Genomic DNA, 13,274 nt, shown 5'->3' on the forward strand with positions numbered 1-13,274 from the left:
CCAGAAGTGTGGATAGGCTCTGAGGGTCTGAGAACAACCTCATGGTCTGTGCATTTTGACTGTGTTTGATTGTTTTGTTGTTACAGGAGAGGAGCAGGCTGTCTGCAAATGTGTTCATAAAGCATGCCTGGATGTAGTAAGTGTGAGCTGGAGCTGACAAATGTTAAATGAAATCTAAGTGATGATTACCTGAGTTTTAGAAATTGCTTTGACACACTGGATGCACATTTACTGAGCAGTCTGGCTGGCAACTGAGCACAGCTTCCAGCCTTGGTGTATATATACAGTGAATATATGAGTTCCCTGAATCCTTGTTTAGCCTAGCAGCTCCACCTACCCTGTAGACTGAAATTCTCTCTCATTCATTCATTAAGTATGCCCAGCAAAAGCACCTCCTGAGCCATCTCCTCTGCCTTTTCTTCCAGTTCTAAGTACAGAGGTTCAAAAGATCTGCACGTAGACACACAATATAAGTCCATTCACCCTGTCTGCAAGAGCAGATACTGGTTGGATGTGCATGTAGGCAGTGGCACAGATAATGTTAGGAATTCCCTCCTGACTTCCAACCATCGGCTACATATTTTGAATTGGAAAGTACCTCCAGTAAATGGTATTTTGTAGCAAGCAGTCTCTACTGGAGAGAACCCTGCTAAATCTGGGGAGTCCTGTCACATCCTCACTGATGTAGGAACAGTGAGGATGTAAGATAACCCTGACTTTGTAGTGCAGATCCTTCCCTCAGAGATCTTCATAGATGTGATCATTCCACAAACATTACCTACCTGCTACAGATCCCAGCCTTCCACACACTTTATAAATATCCAAAGTTCCGGGGAAATCAATGGCCTTACATATCTGTGCAAAATAAACAGCATTTTCTCCTTAAAAATTACAACATTCAGTCACCTCCAGAACCTGCTGCATTCAGCCAGTATGCTTGAAGATTGCAGAATCAGAATCTAGGTCGGAATATAGGAGTGATTTAGGTCAGAAGAGACCTCTGGAGGTCACCTAGTCTAACCCCAGTTAAAGAAGGGCCAACTCCAAAGTTAGATCACAACGTTAGGTCACTCACAGTTCTGTCCAGTTGAATTTGAACATCACCAAGGATGGATATTTCACATTGTCTTTAGACCCATTTCAGTGTTTGACCACTCTCTAGGTGAATATTTATCTCCTAATTTCTAATTGGGATATCTGATGTTGTGTTTTGCATTCATTGCATGTCATAGAAGCATAGAATGGTTTGGGTTGGAAAAGACCTTAAAATCATCAAGTTCCAAATCCCCCTGACGTGGAGAGACACCTTCCATTAGACTGGGTTGCTCAAAGCCCTGTCCAACCTGGCCTTGAACACTGCCAGGGATGGGGCAGCAACAGCTTCTGTGGGTAACCTGTGCCAGTGCCTCACCACCCTCACAAGGAAAGAGCTTCTTCCTAGTACCTAATCTAAATGTACCCTCTGTCAGTTTAAAGCTATTACACGTTGTCCTGTCGCTGTACACCTCTAAGAAAAGTTTGCCTCCACACTCTCTACACCCTCCCCTGAGGTGGCTGGGGAGAGCAGTGAGATTTTCCCCTTAACCTTCTTCTTGTAAGATTGATAAACTTAGTTCTCCCTCCCTTTATACATCATACACCAGTCCACTTCTTGATGGACTCACCATCTTGATGACCTTCCACTGGAATTCCCCCAGTATGTCAGTGTCTTCTACTGAGAAACCCCAAACTGGACGTAAAATTCCAAGGCTTGTTGGATAAAAGGAAATAGTTACATCCCTCAGCTTGAGGGCAGCAGTCCTGCTTATATAGGCCAGGATGTTATAGAATGTGTAATGGCACATTGCAAACTGCAAATTCTTGCCCAAGAGGCCACCCAAGTCCTCTTCTGCAAAATGCTGTTGTCCCAGCCAGTCCCCAGCCTACGTATTGTATATAGGGTTCTTCTGTCCCAGGTGCAGACGTTTGCATTTCCATATATGCCATATATATATATATATATGTATTAGTCTACATTTTCTATTTCAAATTAATAACCAACCCATTCAACTCCAGAATCTGTTAAAAAATATATATATTTTTAAAGTCCAGTAAGTAAAATAATGAAATTATCAATAAGTTTTCATTACAACATAAACTAGTTTTACTTCTTCAGATTTAATACATTTTATCTCAATTTCCCTTTAAATCTAATTTCTGTCTATTTGTTCCTGAAGCAAAAAATAATAATCTCTTTTCAGGAGCACATATTCCATAATTTGTGGCTGATTCTGTAATTCTGGCCTTCATAGGCTTTTCTGGGAAGGGCCCACGCAACAAAAAGCTCTCAGTTCTAGCAGTTGATAAGTGTTTTGATCAACTGAATGACAGTCAAGGGTGTTTGGCACCTTGCAAACTAGGAATTGTAAATCAGAAGGCTTTATGAAAGCCTACAAACTTCATTTTGGCCTTTGAGTGATAAGTAAAAAACCCTAACCATTCCAAAATTGTCAGTATTCATGTTCATAAAAGATAAAATAATCATCTCTCCCCCAAAAATATGGCAGTATCTTTCCAGAATCATGTTACAGTCTCTAAGGCTACATCTGTTCTAGTAATTACAATAGGCCAGGTCCTGTTCTCTGTCTCTGAGGATGAATAGCACAGCACAGCATGAGTCCATACAGGGAAATTCCCACCCCACCAAAACAAGGTCCTGAAGCTGTTCTGGATCTACTGCCTTGTGTTTCACTTAATAACAGAGAGAAACGAGTAGCTAAACTAGAAAACATCTTGTTTCTTTAGCCCTTGTTATTGTTACTTCGCTGTTTTTCATTAAAAAGCCCAGATTCAGAAGAGACATCAAGTGGTTTTACCCTCTGTATACCACGAGCACAGTGTGCATCAGGTACTCCCCAGACATCTCCTTCATTTGAGTCTACTCCCCCAACTCTCTCAAAGTGCAGTTCACCAGCGTTATAGTCATTGATTACTAACATTGATGCCTTTCTTTCCGTCTCCCCCCGGGAGATGCAGACTGTGAGACTCATGTTAGTGCCTGCCGGGTTCTCACATCATGGGTCAGCTCCGATCCAAAAGCTCTCGGGACCCGTTATCCCAGCACCACCTGGAGAAGCTGGGTGCCAGCACCGGCACATCTCTGCCGGCACACCGTCAGAGGCTTTAAGGCTAACCCTGGCTGTATGGAGCTGGTGCCCAGGGAAACCTGCTCGGTGGGTTTAAATCCTGCCTTCTGCTAGGAGGCCGAGAATTGCACTTCTCATCACAAGCATAGTGATAAAACCCAAGTGACTTGCTCAAACGTTTCATTAGCCGTTAATGTCGTTAATTTAACAATTAGTAACAACAGCCAACAGATAGATTATTTCTAATAAAAGCCCCGCCAATTGCTAACAAGTCATGAAATGCCGGAGCAGAAGTTCTCAAACAAATGATCCCTTGCCACATCCTCCCTGCACAGAGTAACTGCGATTACTGACGGCTTAGCTGGGCACAGACTCCAGCCGACATGGGAGCTACACAATTCCCGTGTCACCTCCCTAACACATTTCCCGAAGAGCCCCGCTACAATTTCGCAGGGATCCTAACTTTCCGCGCCTGACACGGAATACTGCCCATGGAGGGAAGCCACCCGGGGGAGCAGCGGCTCAGACAAAGCCGAGGCTGCGCCTCGCACGGTGCGGGCAGTGGCTGCCGGTTCTGCTTCTCCCCGCGCTGGCTCTAAGGGACGCTCCGCGCACTGACATGACTAAGCACGACCCGCACCGAGAGGCTGCTCGCCCAGCACCCGCGCACGGCGGGGGGACTCACCTGCCCGACTCCTCCGCAGGGCCAGGGCCAGCCGCTCCTCCGCGCGGGCTCCGTCGCCGCCAGCGCCGCCCCGCGCCGCCCCGGAGCCGCGCACCGAGCCGCGCCCGCGGAGCCGCCGCCTCCCGCCGCCGGGACCGGCGCGCCGGGGCGGGCCGGGGGTGCTGTCAGCCGGCGGCTGACGCAGGGCGCTTCCTCCCGGGGATGAAGACCCCTGCGGCGGGCAACCACCAGCCGCCGCGCCCGGCGCCGCTCGGGGCAGACGGGGACCCTCCGCGCCCGCGGTAGGGTGTCCCTCCCCTTTTCCTTCCCTTCCGCGCCCCGGAGCCCCCAGCATGGAGCGCCCTCTCAACCTCAGCTGCTTTGCCGATACGACCCCGGACACCGGCAACCGGAGCGGGAACTCCGCCGGTCCGGACGGGGACCGGGCGCACCTCTCTGTATTCAGCGTGTTGGTCCTCACCCTGTTGGCCATGCTGGTGGTGGCCACGTTCCTCTGGAACGGGCTGGTCCTGGCCACCATCCTCCGGGTGCGCACTTTCCACCGGGTGCCCCACAACCTGGTGGCCTCCATGGCCATCTCCGACGTGATGGTGGCAGCCCTGGTCATGCCCCTCAGCTTGGTGCATGAGTTGTCGGGGCGGCGGTGGCGGCTGGGCCGGTTGCTCTGCCAGGTGTGGATCTCCTTCGACGTGCTGTGCTGCACCGCCAGCATCTGGAATGTCACAGCCATCGCCCTTGACCGCTACTGGTCCATCACTCGCCATCTAGAGTACACGCTCCGCGTCCGGCGCCGCATCTCCAATATCATGATTGCCCTCACCTGGGCACTTTCTGCCTTCATCTCCTTGGCCCCACTGCTCTTTGGCTGGGGAGAGACTTACTCGGAGAACAATGAGGAGTGCCAGGTCAGCCAGGAGCCTTCTTACACCATTTTCTCCACCTTTGGCGCCTTCTACCTGCCCCTCTGTGTAGTGCTTTTTGTGTACTGGAAGATCTACAAGGCTGCCAAGTTTCGAATCGGGTCTCGGAAGAACAACTCTATCACCCCCATTACACGAGAAGGCCTGGAGGTAGGTCAGCTTGGTTGCTTTTTGCTCTAGTCAACTCCTGGTATCAGACAAGCCCTTGCAGTGGAGGGGGAAACTTAGTGCTAAAGTGTGCAAGTGAACAGCATCCCATCAAAGCCCTGTGAATCCTGGAGGCTTTAAAGGGAAAGCTGACTGCAAAGCTTGCAAGCCCAGTTTTCTGACTCCTTCCAAGTCCCCAGCAAGGTGTAGCTAAAGCAACTTTGGGCAGATTGTGAGCCTGAGCTCCACGTGGGTGTGCAGTGACTCACAGCCGTCCCTCTGTGGAATGCTGAATCAGTGCTCGGGAGCAGGAGTGAGGGGTCAGCCTTCCTCCCATGGGGAGCCATGTGGGGGTGTCAGTGCTGGGATCCTGTCTCCACTAGGGACAATCCCCTGGCAAGCATCTGTGGCTGTGGGGAGGCTCTGAATTTACCCGTGCAGAACGTCCTTGTACATCCTTCCTAATCGTGGCTGCATCATGTCAGTTCATCTCAAGCACGGTGACTGTGCACTGCAAAGACTTCTTGGGGAGAAGGAGGAAATGTACGCTCATCTTCTTGCCTTTCCTCCCAAGGACTCTTAATGGGTTCAGAGAAAGCAAGGAGACTTGTGCATGGCATGTGGGCGTGTGCCTGTTGTACTGATCAGATTGTAGATGGGGAAATTATCTTATTGCAATGCCATGTGAGCAGTTTTATGTGCCCATACCTCACTAGGCTCTTCAGTCTAGCCTCACCTAAAAATAGCCTCCATTACCCAGAAGAGGGTCATACAGCCACTCTCCCCTCAATTGGAGCATGACGTAGATAGCCTGTGTTTCCCAGTGAGCTCTGGTCATCACCTGCGTCGCTTGGTTGTGTACCTGCTGTGGGGGATCAGCTAACTGAAGCACATATGGTGCAACTTGTGTTTGTGTTTGGCAGGTAAAAGAAGCTGCCCAGCAGCCGCAGATGGTCTTCACTGTCCGTCATGCCACTGTTACGTTCCAGACGGAGGGAGACACGTGGAGAGAGCAGAAGGAAAAGAAAGCTGCCCTCATGGTGGGCATCCTTATTGGGGTCTTTGTGCTCTGCTGGATCCCCTTCTTCATCACGGAGCTCATCAACCCCCTCTGCTCATGTGACATCCCACCCATTTGGAAGAGTATTTTTCTATGGCTAGGCTATTCAAATTCCTTTTTTAATCCACTCATCTATACTGCTTTCAACAAAAACTACAACAATGCCTTCAGGAACCTATTCTTTAGGCAGCACTGAGCAGAAAAAGCTTTCCTGCTGTCCCAGGAAGATCATTTCAACTCTCAATGAATCCTATCAAATTCTTGAGGAAGATCAAAGCCACAGGTACTGAGGTGAATCCCCATGGGTCATACGTCCCAGCAACAGTCCTGGTTCCTACGCAGACTCTCCATCCCCCTGCTAAGTCAGCTGCTATTTTAACTGCAAACAGCATGTAGAGTTTCTCTGGCCAGCAGCATGGCATTCTCCCTCCAGTGCCCTTTCCTAATGACGTTCTGTTTGGTGACAGTAACCCTGCAGAGGAGTCTGCTGGCAAGGAGTCATATTTGAAACTGATTTGGCTGCTGCCGGTCTCTCACAGCATTAACAACTTTGTCCCATGTGCAAAGCTGGGACCCTTTAATGTCAAGAGATTTTGTGATTATCTATAAAACTAGGTATTTTATGGGTTGGATGAAAAGACTGTCTTTCACTTTTAGAGATTGTTAAGTGTTTGTTTGGGGAAATAAAACCCTCAGTAATGGTTAAGAGCAGACTCTAAGTACAAAGCCTTTTCTCACATGCTATATCAACAGCGAATTGTGCTATTTGCTATTGGTATTCTGTGTAGCAAGTTGGGGTCTTTTAAATTATTTATTGTGGAAGCTTAATGCATGGTGTACCCTGGAATGAGAGAGAATGCATGGGAAATCCACCTCTCGTTCTCTGACTGCTACGTGTGAGCATCTGCCTCAGACCTTTACTTTCAGAAATACCAGCCATAAATGTTAATCTTTGTGTCTGTTGCTTCCCATTTTAAACCATAAATGTATTTTGAGCAGCTTTGGGGCAAGTTTCCGGTAATTGCAGGGGATTCAGGGAGTGTATTTCCAATTGCCTGTCAATGAGGAGCTGTGTTTTACTATTTCTGAGTGCAATTCAGGTCTTCTTGAAACCAAAGGCTCCAGTCCTGTGTGGTCATTATTGCTCTGTTGCCTTCCTGCCTTTCCATGTTGCCAACATAATTATAGTAGTTGCCATTTCACTCTTAGAATTAGAATTATGCACTCTATGCTGCACTGCTAGAAGACTGACAGGCCTTCAGATAAAGAAAAGCATTAGTTTTAGCTGTGGGTTGTATGGGGCAGCCGCTGAAATCAGACCAGAATTGAAATGGTGGAGAAAAACATGAGACAGGAATCAGAATGACACGTTTTCGTGTCAGATATCTTAAGAAGAAGAGATAAGAGAGAAAAATGTCAATAAATCATGGGAAAAACTCCCTGGGGTGGGTAGGATTAGTTCCTAACCTTAGAAGATTGCGAGACATCAGATGTTAAAATTGTCAGCAGTCCTTTAAACCAGTCAAAAGTCCTGGTAGAGTTGGTAGTGAAAACCCTTTTTCTTTTCATATCTCAGGACAGGTGAAAATGGAAGCAGATCTCAAGGTGCTATCAAGTGTTGAGGCTCTTTCAGGAGCAGTTAGACAAACATTCATCAGGACTGACATAGATGTAGCTGATCCTGCCTTGTGGCAAGAGGAGAAATAGGGTGGCCCCTGAGATCTTTTTCAACACTATTTGATAAAAGTCTGTTTGAAATATTGGGTAAAATCCTGCCCTCAATGAAAGCAATGGACAAATTCTCAGTGATTTCAAATAAGTCAGAATTTTATCTAGCATGTCTTGTCTTGTCAAAGTATAGTTTTAATGTTAATTCAAAGAGAAGGGTGGGATAGGAGCAATCTTCAAACTCCCCTGAAAGAGTCTCTGATCTGCACTAACCGTGGACCAATTGGGAGAGATTTCTTTGTTACATAATTTAAAGCCTTATTAGTGACATCTCTGATGTACCAAAAATTGTAATAAACTCTTGAGAAGCTTTTTTTTTTTTTTTACTGGGGATATAAAGGTTTGCTTTCTGTGAAGAGTCCATTGCCAATACAGAGTTGTTCTTTTCAGGAACTTACCACTTGTCTTGTGTCAAGGGTTGTTTAGACAAAAAAGAGTTGAGAAAAATGCTTCCTTGTCCAAGCCAGACCCTGAGCTAAGCTTGGTGGTGTCTGAAAGTAGGACACTACTTGTTAAGCCATCACAGCAACACTAATACTAAAGCATGGATTAACTGTGAAGCTGGACTTTAGCTCACCATTTTCACTCATAGCATCATGGCTATACAACCCTGTTTCAGACTCAGCTGTGTTCATCCCCATTTTTATTTGCTCTTTGTGAGTACTGCAGATTTTCTATCTGTGTTGTGTGGGATCCTCACATAGGCTGTGGAATCAACTGCAAACTCAAATCAGTGTCCTGTGTAAGGAGACAAAAATTAAACTGAAATTGATGGGTAAAATCCCCACTTCTGCAGCAGCTCAGTGCTGGGATGGAGCTCTCTTTCGTTACACCCTGTGTTTCTTCATGCTATGCCTTAAACAGTGAAAGGAAGACAAAAGACAATTTTAAAATAACACTGGGAAATTCTAACATGTCTGTAGTCATGGATAATCCATCATCCTGGTGTAAATTACATCCACGTTTATTTGACAGTCCGCACCCCATACAATCCATATTGATCTTGTGCAAATAACAGCTTCCAGTTGGTCATAAATTTTGGGTTTCTTTCTTTGTTTTTCAATTTTGACATTATCAGCAGCTATTATACAGGCCAATTCCTACAACTCTTACTTGAGACTTAAGACCATTGGCTTTTCTTCTAAACACCATTCCTGCAATGTAATATGACCGTGCAGGGAAAATATTAGTATTCTGGATATTGTGCAAAAGAGTGGTACTGAAATATGCCATGATGGTCCGAGCATAGTGAAGGGGCACAAATAAACCTTGACTTCTGATCCTGGCTCCGAGGCTTTTTACAAACCTCTCAGTATTCAAACACAGATGCTAAGTGGGCTCCCAGAGACCCAAATCATGTTTGAAGATGTACACAGGCCCAGCTTCAAAGGATGTATCTTGTACCTTCTTGTTCCCGTTTATAAAACAGAATCAGTGGTGTGAAGAGATCTGCCTCACCGAGGCTTTGTGAGGATTAATTAGTAAACGTTTATCATGTACCAGGAAGGTGGAACACTCCGGTTTGAATGCCAAGCAGCATTATAAATTGGACTTCGATTTAATTCCTCAGAAGAACATTATTGCCCATTATTATTGAGTTGCCTATGCAATTTAATGGCTATGTAATACTTCCAGAAGAGACTCAACTAACCTTCTTCCACTTGCAATTAATTTATTTTACTCTCAATGCCCTGACAGTTCAATGAACATCTGTATGGGAGCTCAACAGCTAGGGCAATGACGGCACATTCTGAATGCTGTCTGCTGAATGTCTCCTTGCAGTGCTGAAAGCATATCGTCAAGGTTCAAGGAGCACCAGCTCTCCAGGCAGTCTGCTCCTGTGTTTCCTTTATTTTTTAGGGAGAAGAAAAGGTCACAAAAGAATGCCCTTGGATTAGATGACAGGTTGGCAGACCACCTTCCTCTTCCCTCTACATCCTGTTGACCTTTCTTCTCAAAGCAGGACTCCAGGACAAGTACCGGTCCTGCACAGACAAGGCCATCCCCTGTTGTTAATATTCCTGGGCATTTCCTAAAAATCAGTGCAGTTGGCTTTAACCTGGCAGCTGCAGCAGGAAGTGGGAGTTTCCTGCAAGTAAAGTTGCAGGCAGTTAAAGACATTTCACCTGACAAAGGTAATTAATGACTGCTAGCTCCAGCAGTTGCTGCACTGAGCTACGACTGACAAAGTGTCAAAGTGAGTATTGCAATGCAGTAATTTGAGCTGATTTGTTTGCGAAGGGCTTGTCGCCGTTTCACTCTTGGATCCCTCATTTTACCTGCGTCGGTTCAGCAGCAAACTGGGACACAGGCATCATTAATGCTCCATGTGGGAACAGTGGGGTAAAACATGCATGGCAAAATCTGCATCCCCACTGCGACACATGCTGGCTGAACATCACAAAACTGCCAGCCTGTTCATCAAATTGAAGAGGTGGCCAAAGAGATCTTTAAATCACCATTATTTTCAGTAACACTGAAGTACTGAGGAAGTAGCAGAAAACTGGAAGAGAGCTGAAGTTGTGCCAGTATTTTTAAAGGGCGAATTTGGAGAGCCAAATACTCATAAGGCTAATACTGCTACTGATTTACAGCTTGAAATTGATCCTTGGCAAAAATGTGGAACAGCTGATAAAGGACTCAATGAATAAAAAATTACAGGAAATAAATATAAGTAAAATAAATCACATTGATGTCTTTCTTTGATTGCAGCACATGGTTCATTGCTGATGGCGATATGAAGTATTCACTCGTCACTAATGAATCTGACTTGACAACACTCAACAGTTCCATGAAAAAGTGAGGAAAAAACCAATATGAGGTTCAAACTGTCCAATATTTGCTAATGACTCATGGGCCGGAAGAGGTATAAATACAGCAAATGCAGGCTCTTGTACAGAGAAATAAGGATGCAAACTGGCTGGGGGTATTTTATCCCAGTGTGAGGGAAAGGTATGCACCTAGAAGCAGTGAGATAGGACCCTTGTTGCAGGCGGGGAGGCATGGCTGTGTCAGGGTGCCTCAGGAGCCAAACACAAAGGACTGTTCAGCATTCTGGGGACAAACAGACTTATTTCTTACCTGTGCACAGGCTGTGTCCAGCTATGGATTTTATTCTGGTCACTGGAGGAGAAGCTACGATTTCAGTTTGTTACATTTTCACTGTTCCCTGCTCCCCACCACTGCCAGGCAGTCAGCCCCAGCATTGCAGTTCTCTCAGCCATGTAATTTCCCATGCTGGCCAAGTCAAATACTTTCCCTAATCATCCTAAAAAGGAAGACAGATGGGCTCTTTCTCTGGGTCCCCCCGTGCATTGCTGTTGTTCTTCTGTATAACTAACAGTTTTAGTGGTGGGAACAACAGCTTCTGCAATGCCAAACCCCTGCTGCCAGCTCAGTGGACGGGACCAAGCAGGGCTCGATGCGGCCCTAGGGGTTGGTAGATGGAGCAGGCACTGCCCAAACACTGCTGTCTGGCAGTGACTAGGATGAGGAAAGAGAAAACAGGAGGATATGTGCTTGCCTCAGATTTTTGCTGGAGCTGTTCCTGACAAACCAGTCCCTAATGCTGCTCCTAGCTGCCCTCCCTGCTTCTGGTGAGACCAAACCTGACCAGGCTACCCCTGACGTGGGTCCGTTCATCTCTGCAGAAATGCAGAAGGGAGGGGAAGAGATTTCCCTAACCCACTGCATCCCTAATCACAGGAAAAAATTCCCAACCCTGACTGCCTCTATGGGAGAGGACGCATTTCCTGCATGGCGTAGGTATGCACCCTGCCCGGTTCAGTGCCCTTCCCGCTGCTAGCTGCACAGGGTGGAAATCTCTGCATCATTCAAAAATACCTGCTGCTGGCCAGGTGCCTAAGTTTGTTCAAGCATTAGCTTGAAATGTTGCCTTTTTCGTCAGTTCAGGGCTGCAACCTGAGGTCAGTGTTTCTTCCTTGTGCCTTTTACCGAGTCGCAGTGATGCACAGGTTACACACAGGTCCCACCACCTTTGTCTGCTGATACAAAGGAGGGCAACCTTTCAAAACTGGCATCTTCACTTGTTGAAAAGAACCCCTTGTTTCTGGGTTCAAGCTGCCAAACCAACCACTGAGGTGCCACAAAACCCCAGTGTCTGCTTTTTCTTACCTGAGCTACCATGATTTAATGTTTGAATTACCTTGCTCTTCACAAGACACTTGGCTGGGCAGCCCCAAAGCTTAAACCATGCCTGGTCTGGCTCATTTTGCTACGATCCATCACATATCCCACCTTTCTACCGTTCTCCTGGGGTGCCATGTTGGAGCTCTGGATATTAGAAAGTCATTCATACAATGGTCAGGCTGCTGCCTGTGCAACACCTCCCTGGTCTGGCACAGCTGGGTCAAACAAGGCTGTTTCCAAAACAAAAGCTGCTGTAGCACATAGACCATGGTGAAAATTACTGTGATCACCTTGCAGCCCTCTTGTCTAGATCTGCTAACAGCCTGATATAAGGCCCCACAGGCTACCTGTGCTCCTGTCAGGCAGACTTTACAGGGTCACGTAGTCGCGCAGTTTAAACGGAGATCTGCTTTCAAGGAGGGGGTAGAAATAACTTTGATGCAATGCCAAACCCAGCTCTTTCAGTGGGCACCGGAGCATATGGAGCCTCTCGCACAATTGCCTGGGAGCTGCAGGTCTGTGATGCCTTTTCTCTGCTCAACTGTTCACCTGGTGCCAGCGTTTCCAGGTGCGTTAACAGAGGATGCTCCTGTGCACGTCTTGGACCTTCCACCCACACATCATGGTGCCTGGGTGAATATTAAACAGACAGGAGGAGCGCAGCAGATGCAAAGTGCAAGTACACTTACTGGCACAAGGGGCTACTCACTATCTGGAATTTGAATGGGAAAAGAAACTGCAAAGCTGTGGAATTAAGTAATTAAGCTTTCCAAGGCTTCTTAAAAGGAGGCAGGTAGATGCCAAGGCAAGATAATACAGCACCCAGCTACGCTCCTGTGCTTCCCGCAGTTTTGTAGCACAGATCTCAGCCTTACCTGGGATTTCAGAGCCCATTACCCTGACTAAAGCCCTAGGGCTACTTTATAAGCTGTTAATAGTTGCCAACCAAAATGAGTATCAGGGCTGTTTCTTATTAAAATGAGCATTTAAGCCACCTGGAGAAGACTGTAAGTAGCATAAACCCTTTAAATTCTTTCTGAAACCCCAGAAGCTGGCAATGTTTGCGTACAGGACACAGCAAATAAGTTCTAAAGGAAATCTGTTTGACAGCAAATCTGCTGTTGCTCTTCAGATCAGCTTCTCCACCACTTCTACTCACATATGTCAACAAGACAGCATGTACTCATCTACTGTGTGAGCACTACAGGATCTTCCCCGGGTGATTCCAGAATTATTGGTATGTGACTGTCCTGCCAGGGGATATGCCCTGGATTCCCCAGCTTTAGATGCAAAGCAAAACCTCCAGCCACGCAGGCTCCTGTCCGCAGGTGGGGTACACTGGATAATTCAGCTGGGTGCTGAGAAGCTGGGCTGGCTTTCACCCTCGTGTTCGTCATCCCTCAGAGAATAAGCTCTCACCCCACACTGCTCTTCCTGCATCCCTTCTTGCTTCTGGAGGT

General features: G+C 46.9%; 1 protein-coding gene across 1 annotated transcript; it reads left to right on the forward strand.

The window, feature by feature from the left end:
• The first annotated feature begins 3,969 nt into the window (after positions 1–3,969).
• On the forward strand, positions 3,970–9,553 carry HTR5A (5-hydroxytryptamine receptor 5A). Its single transcript, XM_061474486.1, has 2 exons — positions 3,970–4,880; positions 5,801–9,553. The coding sequence occupies exons 1-2, from the start codon at positions 4,143–4,145 to the stop codon at positions 6,131–6,133; spliced, it is 1,071 nt and encodes a 356-aa protein (XP_061330470.1). The 5' UTR covers positions 3,970–4,142; the 3' UTR covers positions 6,134–9,553.
• Positions 9,554–13,274: the final 3,721 nt, after the last annotated feature.

This window comes from Pezoporus flaviventris, unplaced genomic scaffold (assembly GCF_033815535.1).
Source record: "Pezoporus flaviventris isolate CSIRO_AGI_PZ_B2104156 unplaced genomic scaffold, CSIRO_AGI_Pfla_v1 ptg000079l, whole genome shotgun sequence".
In the NCBI taxonomy this organism is placed as follows: Eukaryota; Metazoa; Chordata; class Aves; order Psittaciformes; family Psittacidae; genus Pezoporus; species Pezoporus flaviventris.

What these genes read in the sequence shown, in the direction of transcription:
- HTR5A (XM_061474486.1), top strand. Translation starts at nt 4,143, where the DNA reads ATGGAGCGCCCTCTCAACCTCAGCTGCTTTGCCGATACGACCCCGGAC. An exon ending in TTACACGAGAAGGCCTGGAG is followed by an intron (nt 4,881 to 5,800) that starts GTAGGTCAGCTT and finishes TGTGTTTGGCAG; the next exon opens with GTAAAAGAAGCTGCCCAGCA.